This window comes from Echeneis naucrates, chromosome 11, assembly GCF_900963305.1.
Source record: "Echeneis naucrates chromosome 11, fEcheNa1.1, whole genome shotgun sequence".
Classification (NCBI taxonomy): Eukaryota; Metazoa; Chordata; class Actinopteri; order Carangiformes; family Echeneidae; genus Echeneis; species Echeneis naucrates.
In genome coordinates, this window is record NC_042521.1 from 7,039,616 (window position 1) to 7,055,606 (window position 15,991).

At 40.4% G+C, this 15,991-nt stretch overlaps 1 protein-coding gene across 1 annotated transcript in view; it reads right to left on the reverse strand.

Annotated features, from left to right (window-relative positions):
* The window catches only part of akap9 (A kinase (PRKA) anchor protein 9), a 51,503-nt gene extending 37,141 nt beyond the window's left edge, over nt 1–14,362 (reverse strand). The window contains 8 exon segments of the mRNA XM_029513460.1: nt 46–2,913; nt 3,029–3,226; nt 3,474–3,629; nt 3,788–3,937; nt 4,909–4,971; nt 5,726–5,770; nt 7,813–8,082; nt 14,149–14,362. Coding sequence (XP_029369320.1) covers nt 46–2,913; nt 3,029–3,226; nt 3,474–3,629; nt 3,788–3,937; nt 4,909–4,971; nt 5,726–5,770; nt 7,813–8,082; nt 14,149–14,196 — 3,798 coding nt within the window. The 5' untranslated portion in view covers nt 14,197–14,362.
* Nucleotides 14,363–15,991: the final 1,629 nt, after the last annotated feature.

Genomic DNA, 15,991 nt, shown 5'->3' on the forward strand with positions numbered 1-15,991 from the left:
GAGTTTTAGTGAGGAGTCATGCAGTAGAAACATGTAAGTGCCTACCCGTTTGTTCGTCTGGTCTCCGTCTCCCTGGTACCCGTCAGTGGAGTCTTCCTTACTGGCCCTCTCCTGTGAACATGACAAACCCTGGCTCTCCATCTGAGGCTGCATCTCTTGCTCTGCAGCACTTGTAACTCTCTCCTCCTCCGCCACTGCTTCCTCCTCCTCCTCCCTTTGTCTTTTTTCTCTGCTATCTAACAGAGAAGTGTCTAGTCTGCGCTCCTGCTTCGACCTCTGCCGTCTCTTGCGCCTGCTTGACCCTGAGGCTGTGGACTTTTGCAGGGAGGATCTTCCTTCAACAGGTCCCTCCCCCGAAGCCTGGAGTGGTGCAGGAGATGGAGTCTGAGAAAACCGCTGGAGTTCCATGGTCTGTTGGACGCTGTCTCTCTCAGTTTCCGCTGCCCGTAAGAGGGACCGAAGAGCTTTTATCTCCTCTTGTAGAGATTGAATCTGAGGGTGATGATCCTCAAAAGAACAAACTGGCTCAACAGCTTGTTCTTCTTTCTTGAGCTTAGCTTTCCTCTGGGCATCCTTCCCCCTCATCTGTGCTGTCATAATCTCCTGTTTCGTTTCCAGTTCTTTCCCTAGGCTTTCATTTTGGGCAATGACCTTTGCATTTTCTTTTTTCACTACCACCAGCTCTTCTTCCAGCTGTCCCACTTTGCTCTCCGTGAGCATCAGTTGCTCTGTGACTTCCGAAAGCCTCCCATCCAGAATTTCCTTCTCAGTCAAAGTAACATTAAGTTTTTCCATTAGCTCAGTAGTGTCTTTTTCTGTCAAAGCCTCCCTATCTGTATTCATGTCGTCCATTTTGCTCTCCTCCAGGTGCCTTATCTGTGACTGAAGGCTGGCAATTTTTGCCTCAAACTCGAGGGTCTCCTTCAGTGTCCTCTCCTCTAACTGTGTCTTTGAATCTGCAAGACACATGTACTCTTCCTTCAACTCTTGATAATTCACCTCAAAATTCTTTTCGGCAAAAGAAAAGGTGTTTTTATGCCTTTCAATTTCCTCTCTTAGCTCATCCACTTTTTGCTGTATTTTATTTTTCTCTACTGCGAGTGTCTCAATTTCCATTATTTTTGAGTCTAACTCTTGTTTGAAAGTCTCATTAGATTCTATTAAAGTCTTTCTTTCCAACTCTCGCTCTTTGCATTGGTTCTCCCAAAACTTTTCTTTCTCTTCTGTCTCTTTTTCAAGTGCTTCCGTCTTCTTTAATAATCCCTGAATTTTCTTCTCCATTTGAGCTCGTTCTTCTCCTCCTTTTCTAAGTTCTTCAAGTTCCACCTGAAGCTCTTGGAGCTGCTGGACAAGATCGTCTGCTTTGGAGCTGTGCAAGGCAATTTTTATATCTTCTTTCAGGCCAAGAATCTGATGCAAAAGCTCATCTCTCTCCGTGGCTAAACTAACCTTCTCTCCTCGCAACAAATGCAGGTCTTTTTCATAACTGACGCGCAGTTCATCCAACACCCTCTCGTGTTTGATAGCAGCTTCATTCAGTAGGTTTTCTGTGTTCAGAAAGCCCTCCCTCTGTAGTTCTTCCCGCAGATGAGTGAGCTCTTCCTCGTGACTAAACAGAAGCTGAGTCCTCAGTCGCTCCAGCTCTGCTTCTTGCGACTCGGCCATGCGATCCAACACAGCATCCTTCTCCCTTTCTAGCATCTCCAACTTGATCTTATAATTAGTTATTTCTGATTCATGCTTTGCTTCTGCCTCTTGTGCAGCTTCCTGAGCAGTGGTCAATTCTCTCTTGAGATTGTCAATCTTCTCCTGGAGGTGCTGCAGTTCGGCCTGTTGGTTTTCCTGAGAGATAAGACTGTGGGAGACCAGCTCCAGTTTTTCATTAGCAGAATGAAGATCTTGAAGAAGACTTTCAACCTTAACCTCTAGGTTGAACTTTTCCTGGGTGACTTGGCTCAGCTCATGTGTGGTTTTGTCGTGCATTGCTTGGGATTGCTCTAATGTGTCCTGAAGCTCCTTAATCTTAGCACTGAAAGTGTTCAGTTCAGCACTGCTAACAGTGGAGGTCTGAGACAATTGTGCTTTTAGAAGTTCAAGCTCAGCAGTGTGTTGCTCAACCATTTGCTCCACTTTTGCTCCATGTTGCAAATTTAGCTCCCGCTTCATCTGGACAATTTGCTGGCCATACATCTCATCCAGCTCTGCCCTGAGAAGATCAAGCTTTCTCATACTCTCCTCCTGCATTTTTTGAATGGTATCACTCTCAGACAGGCTACCCCGGTGACAGCGTTTCTGCAGGTCCTCTACTGTGCCCATGAGCTGCATGATTTCAATAGAGGACATTCGCTCTTTCTGTCTGGAGGTTGAGAGTTCACTCTTGCAGCTTTCTAACTCTACTCGCTGTTTCTCCAGTTCTACTTTACAACTTTCCATGTGACTTTTAGAGTTTTCTAATTCAGACTTACTGCTTTCCAAATCATCTAGGTATCTTTCAAGCTCTGATTCTTTTGCTGCCATTCGCTGTTGGAGGTCACGCAGGCGTTTTTCCGAGGACTCAAGCTCATCCTCGAGCTGTGTAAGAGAGCAGTCCCGTTCTGAAATGACTCTCTCTTGCTCTGCTATGATCTGGTCTTTCCCATCGAATGGATGGATGATGTTCTCATCTGTAGTCCTTCCAACATGAGCAAGTTCCTCTCTGAGGAGACTCAATGACCGCTCATGTTCTGTAATTATTGCAGTTTGCTCTGAAATTAAGAGACTTTTCTCTTTCAGTGTTTGTGCTAAAGACTGCTCTACAGTTCTTAACTCTGTCAGCGACTGCTCCTGACTCACAATCACTTTTTCTTGTTCAGCAATCAGAAGGTCCTTTTTGCTTATCCTTTGTGTAAACGACTCCTCTGAACTTCTCCTCAACTATAATGAAAGCAAAAGATAACATTTAGAACATGGTGTGCCTTGCTCCAATTTACAAAGCTGCCTAAAATATATATTTGATCATCTAATATTAACAACCTAGGCAACTCCTCACCATCTCCATCTCATTGATTTTGTGTTGGAGCTGGCTGATGTTTTCCAGCTGTTCACTGCTCCTCTCCTGGTTCTTCCTGACCTCCATGTTTATTTCATCCAGCTGCTGCTGGTACTGGACGAGCTGCTGCCTAGCCTGCAGGAGATCAGCTGCTGTGCTGCTGTGACTGGTATTCCTTAATGTCTCGCCTGCCTGCAGCTGTGATTATTAGTCAAAGTGCAGGGTAGTCAGGATACAGAAAAATTAAGGGAAGACATTTTACTTTTCCCTTGTTAAGAGGTTCTCACCCTCATGCCCACAGATTAATTACTAATTGGACAGACGGATAACAAAATGTGATACAAGCATAATAACTGTGTACTAACAGATAGAATAGAGAAATATAACATTGCAGTTTAGGTAAAAAAAAAATAAATTAAAAAAAAAAAACAGTCTGAGTTCCCACCTGCTGGAACTGAATTTGTAGTTTTTGGCTTTGTTCTGTCAGCTCCAGGAATTCTTTCATTATCTCATCTTTCTCTTCACGAGCCTGCTGAAGATTTGCTGTGAGCTGAGTGATGATGCCATCTCGCTGCTTCAGGGCTGCTTCAAAGTCCTGCAGCTATTAAAGTAAAACAGCATGAAGTCAAATTACCTCAGCTTGGCCAAGGTGTGAAACAGCAGCAAGGCACGACTGAATACCCTTAATGTACAAATGACGAACACATGATAAAATGAGAAAGATGGGTGTAATGTGGTGCAACAACAACAAATATCTACCTGCTGTACTCCTTCTGTACCAAAGGCAGCTCTGATTTCCTCAAGCTCTTGGCTCAGCTCCTCCACTGCCCGGGTCTTGGCAGCAAGCGCATCCTCCATATCTTGCCTTGTACCTCCTTTTGTTACATGTTGCAGAGACTCCACTTCTTCCTGAACAGTGAAGTAAGAGTTAGCATATCATTTACAAGTCTTTGGTAAAGATAACAAGATTAAGTTTCAGGAGTGAGTTTAGCACTTAGCCACCACCCCAGAGCAACAGCCGTTAATTACAAGAGCCATGAGCAACATGAAGGAATATGTAGTAAATATTTTGATGTTATCACCTGTTCATTTTTAAAAAAAGTTTTACCTACAACTCGTGCAAATGAATCCAATTCAGCAAAAACCTGAAAACTTGGGTGAATAAAAAAGTGAATGTGAAGGCAAATTTATCTCCATCCTTTAAAAGCCATTAGAATCCAAAGATTTGACCAAATATGCAAATTTAATTATATGAGAAAGGGGAAATCGCTTGAGTTCTGGCTATAATTACAATTTTCATTGTAAACAAAAACATTTTTGATTTAATATTTAATTAATTTAATTTGTGGTATAAATTTAATGAAAAGTTTGAACATGTTATGGTAGCGGATTAGTTCTGACTTAGTTATTACAGTAACGTTCATCAGTAATATCTCACTGTCAGTCTTACTCCTCTATTTGACTACCACCTCAGTGAAACTCAAGAGAGCTGGTCTTTGTGTAACACCTGCAGTCCTCTCTCTCTTAGCACCTCACTGTCCTCTGCCTCCTTTTCTATGATTCACCCTCTCTCATGTCTTTCCCTCCAACTCTCTGAGATAATTTACACTTCTAAAATGTCACACAGCCCTGTTAAATCCTTAAAAATGAGAATGAAAGAAATATTTTCTCACACCATATATTTGAAATATCCGCAATAGATGTACAGTACCTAGGCATGTAGTTAAATGCAGCATAAAACAGGCACAGTTAGTGAGTTGCAGGAAATTTAGCAGAAAACTTTAATGTTAAGCAAACAGTGAGTCAAATTCAGCAGTGAGAGCGTTTTCTAGCAAAGCCACGACCAGAGTCAAAAGCATCGCTTGATCAGATTACTGTACCCATATACAATCCTTCGAAGACATCATTAGGTTCTCTGTCATCACATGATGGCACCCATTTACCTGTTAAGTCACAATGCTGTCAGTGTGAATGTTAAAATCTGGGAACTGTATTGATGAGGCCCATATATTTTTTAAAAATCATCCTTTGGAAGATTTTTCTTCCTCTGATAATGCATATGATTTTTTACTATGTTTTAACCTCTGTCACAATGATATTAGGCAGCATAACACCAGCAAATATGAAAGAACAGTTCAAAGCATTTGAATTGTCCCATTGAACCTGATACCATTTTCTTTATCTGACTGGCTCACAGTCAGAGATGGTATATAGCAACCAGAAGGTACAGTTATCTGTGCACCAAATACAAATTTTCTCAGCACATAATTATGTCACCTATGCTCACCTGTCAAGTATCCAGACTCAGTTGATACTGCTCATGAGATAAGACGTGATATTGCGAGTGACCTGCTTGTTTATGGTCTGCAGCTCCAAAGAAAACAAGGAAACTGCTGTCCAACTAATTAACAAGCAACATGTAAATAATCAAAAACCTTGATAACTAGAGATGACACTCTGCACAACCGTGACACTCTGCAAAATATATCTCCTGGCAGTCAGTTTTCATACGGTCCCATCAATAGCTTCATTAGGAGAGAAGCCTTAGGTGTGATGATGAATCCCTTTTGACACAGTAACACTAGCTGTATGCAAAGATGCTTAGTGTACACACGCAAACTTGACAGTGTGAAAATATAATTCATTCTCAAACTGACGGCAGAGTGTGTGTAAATATATTGAGTGAAGTAGTCTCACCTCTGAGGAATAATCTTCAGCCGTAGTGGATACTTCACTCTCTGGCTGCAACAGAAAAAAGGAAAGAATTCATCAGCAAATAAATATATTATAGTTTTGAAGTCATGTAAAGCAAGTGATATCACATACAAAATTAACCCAATGCAAAACACTTGATTTTAGTTGAGCAAAATCTAATAGATGCAGTCTTATACAGTGAAATAAAATGTGGTTCTAACTTTTCCAGAAATCTTCAACTGCAGCATAAAATGCACATAATGAAATGTTCAGTCTACTTCAGAAGACACACTGCATTCAAATGTGGGTCTAACCTACTTCTGCTCTATTCCCACTCCCACAGACTGATGACGGCCATCAGTGAAATCTATTTCTGGGTTAATTCGCAGGTCATAAATTTAAATGGTGTTGGAGCTCAAACAGAAGAGAAATGGCAGATTTTGCTTTGATGGTTTGCAGAACATAAAGGACACCATGAGCCTGACACATTTGTCACAGTTATTGGCTTGCAGTGCCCAAGTGGGTCAGCTGGTAAACATGTACCATTCAGATGAAGTTTTAATTAAGTCCTAAGCTGTGTGGGCTCAAGTCTGAGTGCCCCTTTGCTACATTTGCTATCCCATCTTTCTCCCCCTACTTTACCTGCCTCTTGCTCACTATTGCTGTAATAAAAGGGAAATTATCCAAAATATAACTTTAAAAATTTATATTTTAGAATATTTTAGTATACCCTCTTGGATTGATACAAATTATTCTGACCATTGAGCTTTTAATTCTTATCTCATTCAGGTGTCTTTGAAAGACTGTACCGGCAGTCTGGAAATCTATGACCCTGTTATGTTTCCACAGCAACTCCTTAATGCTCACAAAAAGCAGCAGGGAAACGACAATCAAGCTCTATTTTTCCTGGGATAAAATTGAAATTAGAAATTAAAAAAGACCATCAATTTAATAAGCAGTTATATAATGTATCTGTATAAATTATTATACATGATGCCTTGTAGGGTCTCTTCAAATTCACAACTTTAATTTGGCAGTGATGAACAAAAGGTCAAATCTGTACAGTTGAATAACCTGCATGTCTCACAGCCTTTATTAAGAGTGGAGATGGGAGATGCTCCCAAGGTAAAAAAAAATAAAAAAAAATAACAACAATCAACCCTGAGGTCTTCTGAAAGGCGTTTCAAGGTCAAAGGAATTAGGTATGCGGACCAATGCAACTCAGCCTGTTTAAAGGAAATTGTCTGTTTCCATGGCAACAGCTAGTTTTATGGACACGTACTGCGCCGACCTGCTGTACAGTGGGTTCAGGGAAAGAGAGGCCGATGAGATGGGGAAAAAAAAATGTGCAAGTGCTCTCAGATCGTTCAGATGGCAGAGTTTCCACAGGGTAATGTAACTACCTGAAATACCTGAATTTATCAAAGTGATGTGTGTGCATGTTCAGGCTTCAGCTTTTACATTTATCTAACAGAGTCATTACATGTTTAAAGGCTGTGTATGTTTGCAAAGTGCATGACCCAAATACTGATTAGAATTTTAAATATGCCTGAGGGTGCTTTAACCATAAGACGAAGAACAGGAAGGACTGCATTAGTAATAATATGAAACTAACTGAAAGAATGCAGTAGCACTGAACGGTAAGTTTCAAAAACCATGCTTTATGAAGTTATCTGTCAGTGATGCTTAATGCAAAGGGAAAATTGCTGACAACATTTTCAGCCATTAAATACAGAATTCCTCACAGACATCCCAGTGAGGGTGGACGTATCATCATTCAGCTGTCACATTATTATTTAGTAAGCAAGTGCAAATGAAGCTACAATGCTCCATTGCCAGCTGGACTCCTTTCATATTATAAACCTTTCATCGTGAGCAGTTTATCACACTCCTTGAAAAAACAGAACAGAACTCTGGACAAAGGTAGAAAGAAAAAAACTTAAGCCATAAATTCAACCAGCAGCACAAAAAAGTTAGAAGACTTTCTGTCGCAGTCATGACATTAATAAAATGAAATGCAGCATCAGAGACCACAAAAAGAGCTGCATCAAACTTATAATGTGTACGTATTTCCAGTGTTAGGGTTCTACCTCTATGGTGTAGGTTTGGTCATGCTTTACAGTTTCTCCACTCCGCAGGGTCCTTGCAAAGGTAAACTCCGTGGTAGGTGGGACCTTATTTCCATCTTGTGACCCATCTCGCCGTCCACCTGAGACCTCCTCTCCTGCCACAGATTGATTTGGCTCGACCTCCATCATTCCCTGCGATTCCCCTTCCGAGTCGTTCGATGCCTTCTTCTTCTTCTTTTTCTGTTTCTTTTGGGAATCGGCGTGGGCCTTTCTCTGGCGGTACTCAGCCAGCTGGAGAGGGAAGAGGAAGACGGAAAACTTTGAAGAGAAAAATTTCAATTTATACTTCAAAGATTCTTGGGAGTAAAAATGCAACCATCCTAAGTATATTACTCTAGGGTATGTCCCATATCGTTGCCTCTATTCACATTGCTGTAGGGATATAATCACCTTATTTAATTCACAACTAAGCACACTGCCTACAGAGTTAGTACGGCTAATGAATAAATAAATAAAACATATAAACCTACTCTTAGTCTGAACAGTTTGGTGAAGCTTAAGCGAAACATCATTCCCCTAAAAAGCGTCTTCCCTGCTCCGAGTGAATCCTCCCTCTCTATGTCCATATGACCAGACACATGCTTCTTGCTGTGCCAGGTGTGCTAATCCTGACTAAAGAGATTACATTTTTAAACTATGTCAACAATCTGTCTAAAAAGCCATCAACATGTTTTAATCCTCTTGGTTTAGTCAGCAGAAGTGAGCACTTAAAAAACAATGACTCTTATTTGAGGAGAAAATATTTTACATTGTGAATATCCTCAGATTTATGACAGAAACAACTCTCTCTTTCTATCGCAACACATCTTGTTATTGCAAAGTAAAATAAGCATACATATAATGAGATGAGGTGTTATAAGAGTACATGTTCTCTATTAATCCAATTTCTACCTGTAGGCAAGGTGTCACTGACTCCTCATACCACAGATATCCATTATGAATGAGCAACGGGTGACAGGTTGACCAGGCCAGACAGCAGGGACTCCAGGTGTCATACCACAGGTGCTACATGGACATCTGTCAACGTAGATAGGCTTTTGCCTAGGATATAGTGCTAATGCCTGCGCTCTGTCTTTTGACACACATAGACCTGTACTGCTGCTGGTTTCATGCTATTCTACACACAGGTAGGGATAATATTCCAAGAGACGCTGAAATACTTCCAAAAATACTTTGCTCCTCGGCTGCCAAATGATTAATGACATAAAAACGAAAATCTTTCTTCACAATTATGATAATTTACATTGCATAGCCTACAGTCCAATACCCACAGATATACAGTTAATCAATCAACAACATATTTATCAGAAAATAACCATAACAATACTAGATTGGTCATTTTAACCTAACACCACTCACTCATAACAGCAAAGCAAATACAAAAGGACTTTGTGACATATGTCATTTCGTGATACAGTCCAAAAGGTTAGAGGTCAGCGTGTAGGAGCTGAGTGTGGGTAACATGATCATGTCCCCCACCTGCAATACCAGCTAAAAAGCTCAAAGGACTCTTGATATGTGCCTCTGTATCTACAGTATACACATCTTCCAGCCCCGGAACAAAAATACGCCACCATTTGAGCTTCATCTATCAGATGCCAGGCCATGCCATGTGAGTGAGGTATGAATGAATGTCAGGCTCACAGAATACAGAATGAGAACATTTATGCTACAACAAGGCTGTCATTTATTTCTGAGTGAATAAAAACAGCCCACCAGCAGTAATGCCTGGTATACAGTGGACTTGCGAGCAGAAATCACCGAGTTTGGAAAATTCTAGGGATCCCCATCCTTTCATTGAGCTGCTTATCATAGCAGGCTGCCCTTTTTGGCTGAGCAGACCAGAGCGCTTGCTGAGCATTTGGAGGAACGGAGGCTGTGAAGCTGTATCACCATCTGGAAAACAGAGACTACGTAGGTGCACCTCCATCTGCTGTCTGCAAACATTTATACACAAGCCATTTGGTTGTTTTTTTTTTTCTTTCTTTAAATATGTGCCTAATAGTAGCTGACTAACAGCACCAATAGCAACATGCAGTAAAGTGGGCTTGAGTGTTTAAAGAGGATGAGATCAGTTTAAGTGTCAGCAGTTTGATGTTAGTGGAACTGCATAAAAATCTCTGTGGTGACTGTGGAACTGAACACTGACATTACACACATTTCCTTATCTTATTTCTCGATTTATGCCTTCTTATATATAAGACATCCCTTGAAATTCATCAGCACTGCTAAAATCTAGACACTGGTACACAGAAGGAACCTCACTGTGTCCCATGTTATGTCATGTGCCACTGACAGAGCCAGTGACGCTGTTAGTCAACACCCAGCTACTTCAGGGCCTAAATCTATTTCTCTCTCACATTCCTGTTAGCACAGAAACAATAGCTAATAATGCTGAACAAAGGAGCAACTTAAGTTACACCAGCCGCACCTGGTTCATCACCAGCACAGTAGGTGGAGCTATAACCTAGAGGCTTCTAATTCAGAGAAATCCAACCATTTATTGTCTTCATGACAATGGTTGAAATGCCATGCTCACAAGTAATATTCTCCAGACATTTGGGAAGGTACTTGTTTGGGACAGACTGCAGCAAAATTCACATTCTCATTACTGTATTTTTAAATATCTCCTGCAAAAGTTAAATACAAAAATGAATACACTGATCTTGTAGTCTAAACATTTTGTCTTCCTTAAATATACTCTAATTTCTTGGCTGAGTGGTGGTCATGGTGGTTTTTCACAAACCCCAGGAATCATTTTCAAATATCCTTTTAGCTTCTGCAGTAGATTATTGATGTGCTTGTGCAACATAATTTTTAAATGACCTTCCCAACCCTGCAGACATCAGGGTCCACAGAGCAATGCAGAGTTGTATCCAGACAAGTCGAGTTTCCATCAAAATACTTTTACTGAATGTAGACCAGCATGAATATCCTGTGCTTCAGTGTTCAGCAACTTCAACTATGTGCTATATTTTGGCCATCTGACGTGCATGGTATGTGGGTGCACAGTTCTGGTTGGCATACAAACCAAACATGTAGCACCTTTGTGTGGTTTTTTATATAGATTGTTCAAATTGCAGAATACATTTACGTCCATAACACACTGCAGCTGAATGGGAACACACACAGTCATGAGACTTTAACAGACACCAGAATACAATAGAAATATTGCAGCGCATGACTAAACAAAACAAAATTAAAGACAAAAACTGCAAGAAACATTGTGTTCAATCATTATTTTAACAAAGTAAACTATTCTTTTAAAGTTGTGAAGCATGAGCTCAGATCTGAATTACTCACAGTGCAGGAAGTTGTGAAGGCCACACAGCTTCCAACATCATGTTTTATTATTATTGTTGTTGCTGTTGTTATTATCAATAATAATAATAATAATAATAATAATAATAATAATAATAATAATAATATCACTTATGATATGCAACAACATCTTCAAATTACATCTACCCTTTTCTGCTTCTGGAGCTCACTGTAAGATGCAGGTTTTTTAATAATTTCATACAATGAAAACAGTAATTATCAGAGGAGGGTAAAATGCTCTCATCAGTCCTGAGGAAAGTTGATAGAAGTGCACACAAATTCAGTTCAGTCAGCATCCACTCAGTAGCTGATTAAAACAGGGCATCTGTTCTTCCATCACATTCAATTAATCACCTGACAAGCCCTTTCCAAGCAGCACAGCATGACAAAACAAGGTTTTCAACAGTATTCAGATTTATTACTACAATACAGGTGATAAATACTGTAACCTCAAGGTAAAACTCTTCATTATTTAAAGCAGTTAATGAGCCATGGTGGTTACAGCCCAATCAAACCACAGGGTTATACAGACTGTGTGCATGCATAGTCACCTGAAGGATTAACTATTCTGACTTTAGCTAAGCAGATCAACTTGTACCTTTGCTGTCCTCAAACCCTCTCACAGTGCCCAACAGTGACACTGACCTTTTGGCCAGACCTGTATTAGTCTGTTGGGTTTGTTTAAGGCTGTAAAGCACTGCAATTTGATTTGGAAGTACTATCACTAAGGTGGCATTTCATTTCTTTTCAACAAAACAAATAGTCAAAAGCAAAAAATTGAAATTAAGCATCAGATATTCACTCCTGATACACAATTATGCATAAATGCAAAGTAAACACATCAAGTACAACACATCACTGATGGCAGAAGCTACACTGCATTACCAGAACATATTTTTAATCTGTGCCCAGCATACACATGAGAGAAACAGAGAAACAAATAAACACACGGTCCTTCCTGACTCATGTTTACATCCTTTGGGCCAAATTAAACAAAATCTGCCAATCAGAAGAGTTCAGAAAATGCAAGAACACCAAATAAACTAGCAAACATAATTCCCTTAAGTGACATTAAATATTAGTGATGCTCAGCCTACTGAAAATTGATCTGCAGACAAAACTAAGCAAATATCTGAAAACCAACTTGAGACAACCATTCAGATAAACCAACTCTGTTTCATGTTGATCAAGTTGATAAAAATGTCACATCAGACAACTCAGTCTCTTTTATGCTATTTGTTCCTATGAGTGGCAAGGCATCCAAGTCCCCTCATCACAAAATCTTGCACCATCTTACACCCATTATCATTGCTGTGATAGATGCTTTTCAAGAACAAATGCAAAAGACATTCAAGGGCACTTATCAAAATGGTCCATTTTCTACAGACAAAAAGGAGAAAGAATAGCACATCTGCAGCTAATCTTTTGGTACAATAGCTTGGAAACAAACAGCCCACAATTTGTGCATCCCTCATTGTCTGGTATTACTAAATACACACTTTCTTGGGACAGACTTCATTTCAATCATGATATACAAAAGATGACTGACAGTTTTTAAAAACCTGGATGCTCCCGAAACCAGATTCAAGAAATGCTGTCAATGCTGTCACTGGTCTTTTATTGCACTTATGAAACTGGGGGATCGGTGCAGCTGTATTTCTTCTAAAATATCACCAAAATCCATTCAACAACAAATGTAGTTGATGTCATGTAATAATCCAAACACATAGCTTTCTAATTGACTGCATAATGAATTAGTTTGGATTCCATTTAAGTCTGCAAGACCCAGCCAGAGCTTGGGAGGCTATTAGAATAAAAAACAATGTCCTGGATATCCCTGTGAGCCATTATCAATGTGTTATTCAGTGAAATTTCTTGTGTAGTTTCGCCTTTGCATGTGACATCATGGTGACAAGGCACTGTGAAGAAAACAGCAGTGAAATTCTCCTGCTGTACAGAAGGGCCTTGTATAAACCAAAATGCCAAAGCCATTACTGGGGAGATGGTCTTTCTTAAGGTCTCTGCCACTGTGCAAACCTAAAAACCAAGACCACCACCACTGTGAATCAGACGAGATCAAATGACACTTGAAACAGTGTCAGTGTGGAGAGTACTAGGTTTGTAACACCCCTTGATCCATCATTCTCACTGTCACTTAGATGATGGACACATTCTGTAATCTCAATCGAGCAGAAGAGCAGCGAATAACAATGGTTGCAGAATTGAAACCATCAGAAATAATTTAACTACACTAAAAATGTTTAGGTGCACAATCATCACTAACGTTGGTGCAAGGTCATGCATGGTCCAGACAGATAAGTGCCCTATGCATTTATTTCATAGCAACTGATCACCCCAAGCAATGCTCGTTTCTGTAATGTGTGATGCAGCATTATCTGTTCCTGTAGCACGTGTTGGGCAGAAAGGAGGGAGAAAAGGTGTGAGGTGGTCGAGGAGGTCCCGATCTGCGTGTCGCTTGTTGATAACGCCGACGGAAGCACCGGTCTACCGTGTGGGGCAACGTTTGCTCTGGCCTGTGGGTATACGTCCTGCAAAGCCTGTTCCACCTGCCTGTCAGCTTCACCTCAGCTGGCGTTTATGAGCCTTTAGTGACGATGTGACACCTCGACTTGGGGATGATTTCGCTTACTTTGCGTGCACGTCACTTGCAGAAAAAGCAAAGAGCAGCACCGGAGTAACGTTTCAGACTTGCAGCATGACAACAAAGGAGGTGTGGGCTAATAGCTGCGGCAAAGCCGACCACCGGCTGTCAGGCAGGGCACATGTTTGCTGGGACTGACAGCTGAGAGGGGGCATAGGGAAGGACAGGGAGGGGGGTGGTTGTGTAAAAAAAAAAAAAAAAAACACACACAGCTGACAGGGCCACCTGCCAGAAAATAAGATGTCAACAGTTTTAGGTTACTACTTCACGACACGTTACAGAGTTAAGCTAACAGACTAAACTGGGAGTCCTACCTTTGCTTTGCCGGCCTCCAGCTTCTTTTGCCTCTCCTCGTCCTCCATCACCGCTGTCCCTGTGGCGGAAAAAAAGACGGAAGCGGCTTCATACGAATTTACCAGCGAGAGAAAAGCTTGGAGCCGGCGGCTGGGTGTCGCTGGGCCGCCTCACAGCTCGCTGTCAAAGACTTCCACTCGGTCTTTACTAGCTGCTGTTTCCTTGCTGGTAGTCCGCCGCCATGTTTTCCACGTAAACATGAGACTCAACTGTGATGACGTCGGGTAGGTGCCTTCGCGACCACGCCCACTGTCCTTCCACTAGTGGTGCCTTAACGGACCGCCATGAATGTCGGAATTTCCTCAAAAAAGAATCACACACCTGTCTGTGTGAAATCTCACTATTTAAAACGCGCCATAATACTCATAAATAATCCATAATACTTAAATTGAGCAGGTTTTGAACAACAAGGACCCTTCCTATAGCTGTCCACTCAGTCACACTTGGGGGAGAGGGACCTTGGTACAAGAAGTGAGCAAGAGATCCTGTATGGAGATGGGAGACATTTACAAAATGTCTAATATGTACTACATGAGAATATAGGTCTGAATGTATCATGTTAATCCTTTATTTCCTTTTAATGAATTAGCTTCATCATGTTGCTAGATTGTTTAGTGGACTCATCATCATTCTGTGAATCCAAGCAATCTGAACACTGAATGCACTAGTAAGTACTATTTTAATGTAGTCAATGTGAATCAAATTCATCTATTTTACAAATGCTATTGTTAGTAGCTTTATGTAGTAATCCATCATATTTTTTGAAAGATCATTATATTGTATGCTATTTTTTATTATTTATTTTTAAAGAAGCTACAGTATACCTGACAAATAAAGTGGAGTAAAAACTGCAATATTTCTCGGTGGAGTATCAAATAGAGCTGTATTTATCTCAGCACAACACCTTAGCAACTAAACATGTAGCTCAATAGTTGAGCAACTTTCTAAAATGTGTTACATAAGCTGTATAGCTCTATTAGAGCCAAACAGTTTCAGAGAGAAACTCTTTAGTAGAAATTATTAGATAATATATAGTATTGTGTATGGTATGCTGCCATACACATACAGAGATGACGCCATCCTTGCATGTCCTGATTGGTGTAAACCAGATTTGTTAATGATAATAAATGATAAAATCAACATGTTTGATGATCACCATTTTCATAACACCTTACATTTCACTGTATTTTCGGCAGTCCGACTTCTGCATAAAGCATCTGCTCTGTTTCTATGGTAACAGGAGCAGAGGCTGCTTGAATTGTCCCAATTGAGACTAAGCACACAATATTTTCATTGCAAAAGCTGTTTTTTTTTTTTTTTTTTTTGTAATAAAGGCTTCAGCTATCACCTCATATCAAACATAACAGCTGATTGAACTATTTTGGGTACACTTTGGGTACACAAATAGTAGCAGAATTTAGTTTCTTGGAGAGAAACCATTTGAGATATAATGGTTGAAAGCGACATCAGGTAAGATGAGACACTGGGCTCAGTTTCTAGGGCAGATGGGGGGTGATAAGGAAAGGAAGGCTGATATTTTACTGACAGACGTTTTATGGAAGAGATCTGGGTCTTCAAACAAGTCACTTTAAAAAAGGATGCTGCCTCCACTTTTACGCCTAAGCTTTCTCTTGTATCTGCTCCCCAAATATTTTCAAGACAAAGGGTACAGAATAAAGCAATGAGAAACTCGACGCCATTGTTATTTTCACTTCATTTATCAATTCTTTGATATGAATCACCAAAACAATGGGAAATTTGGGCACTGGACAGAGAATTAGCAACAGGCTCATCCTCAGTTTT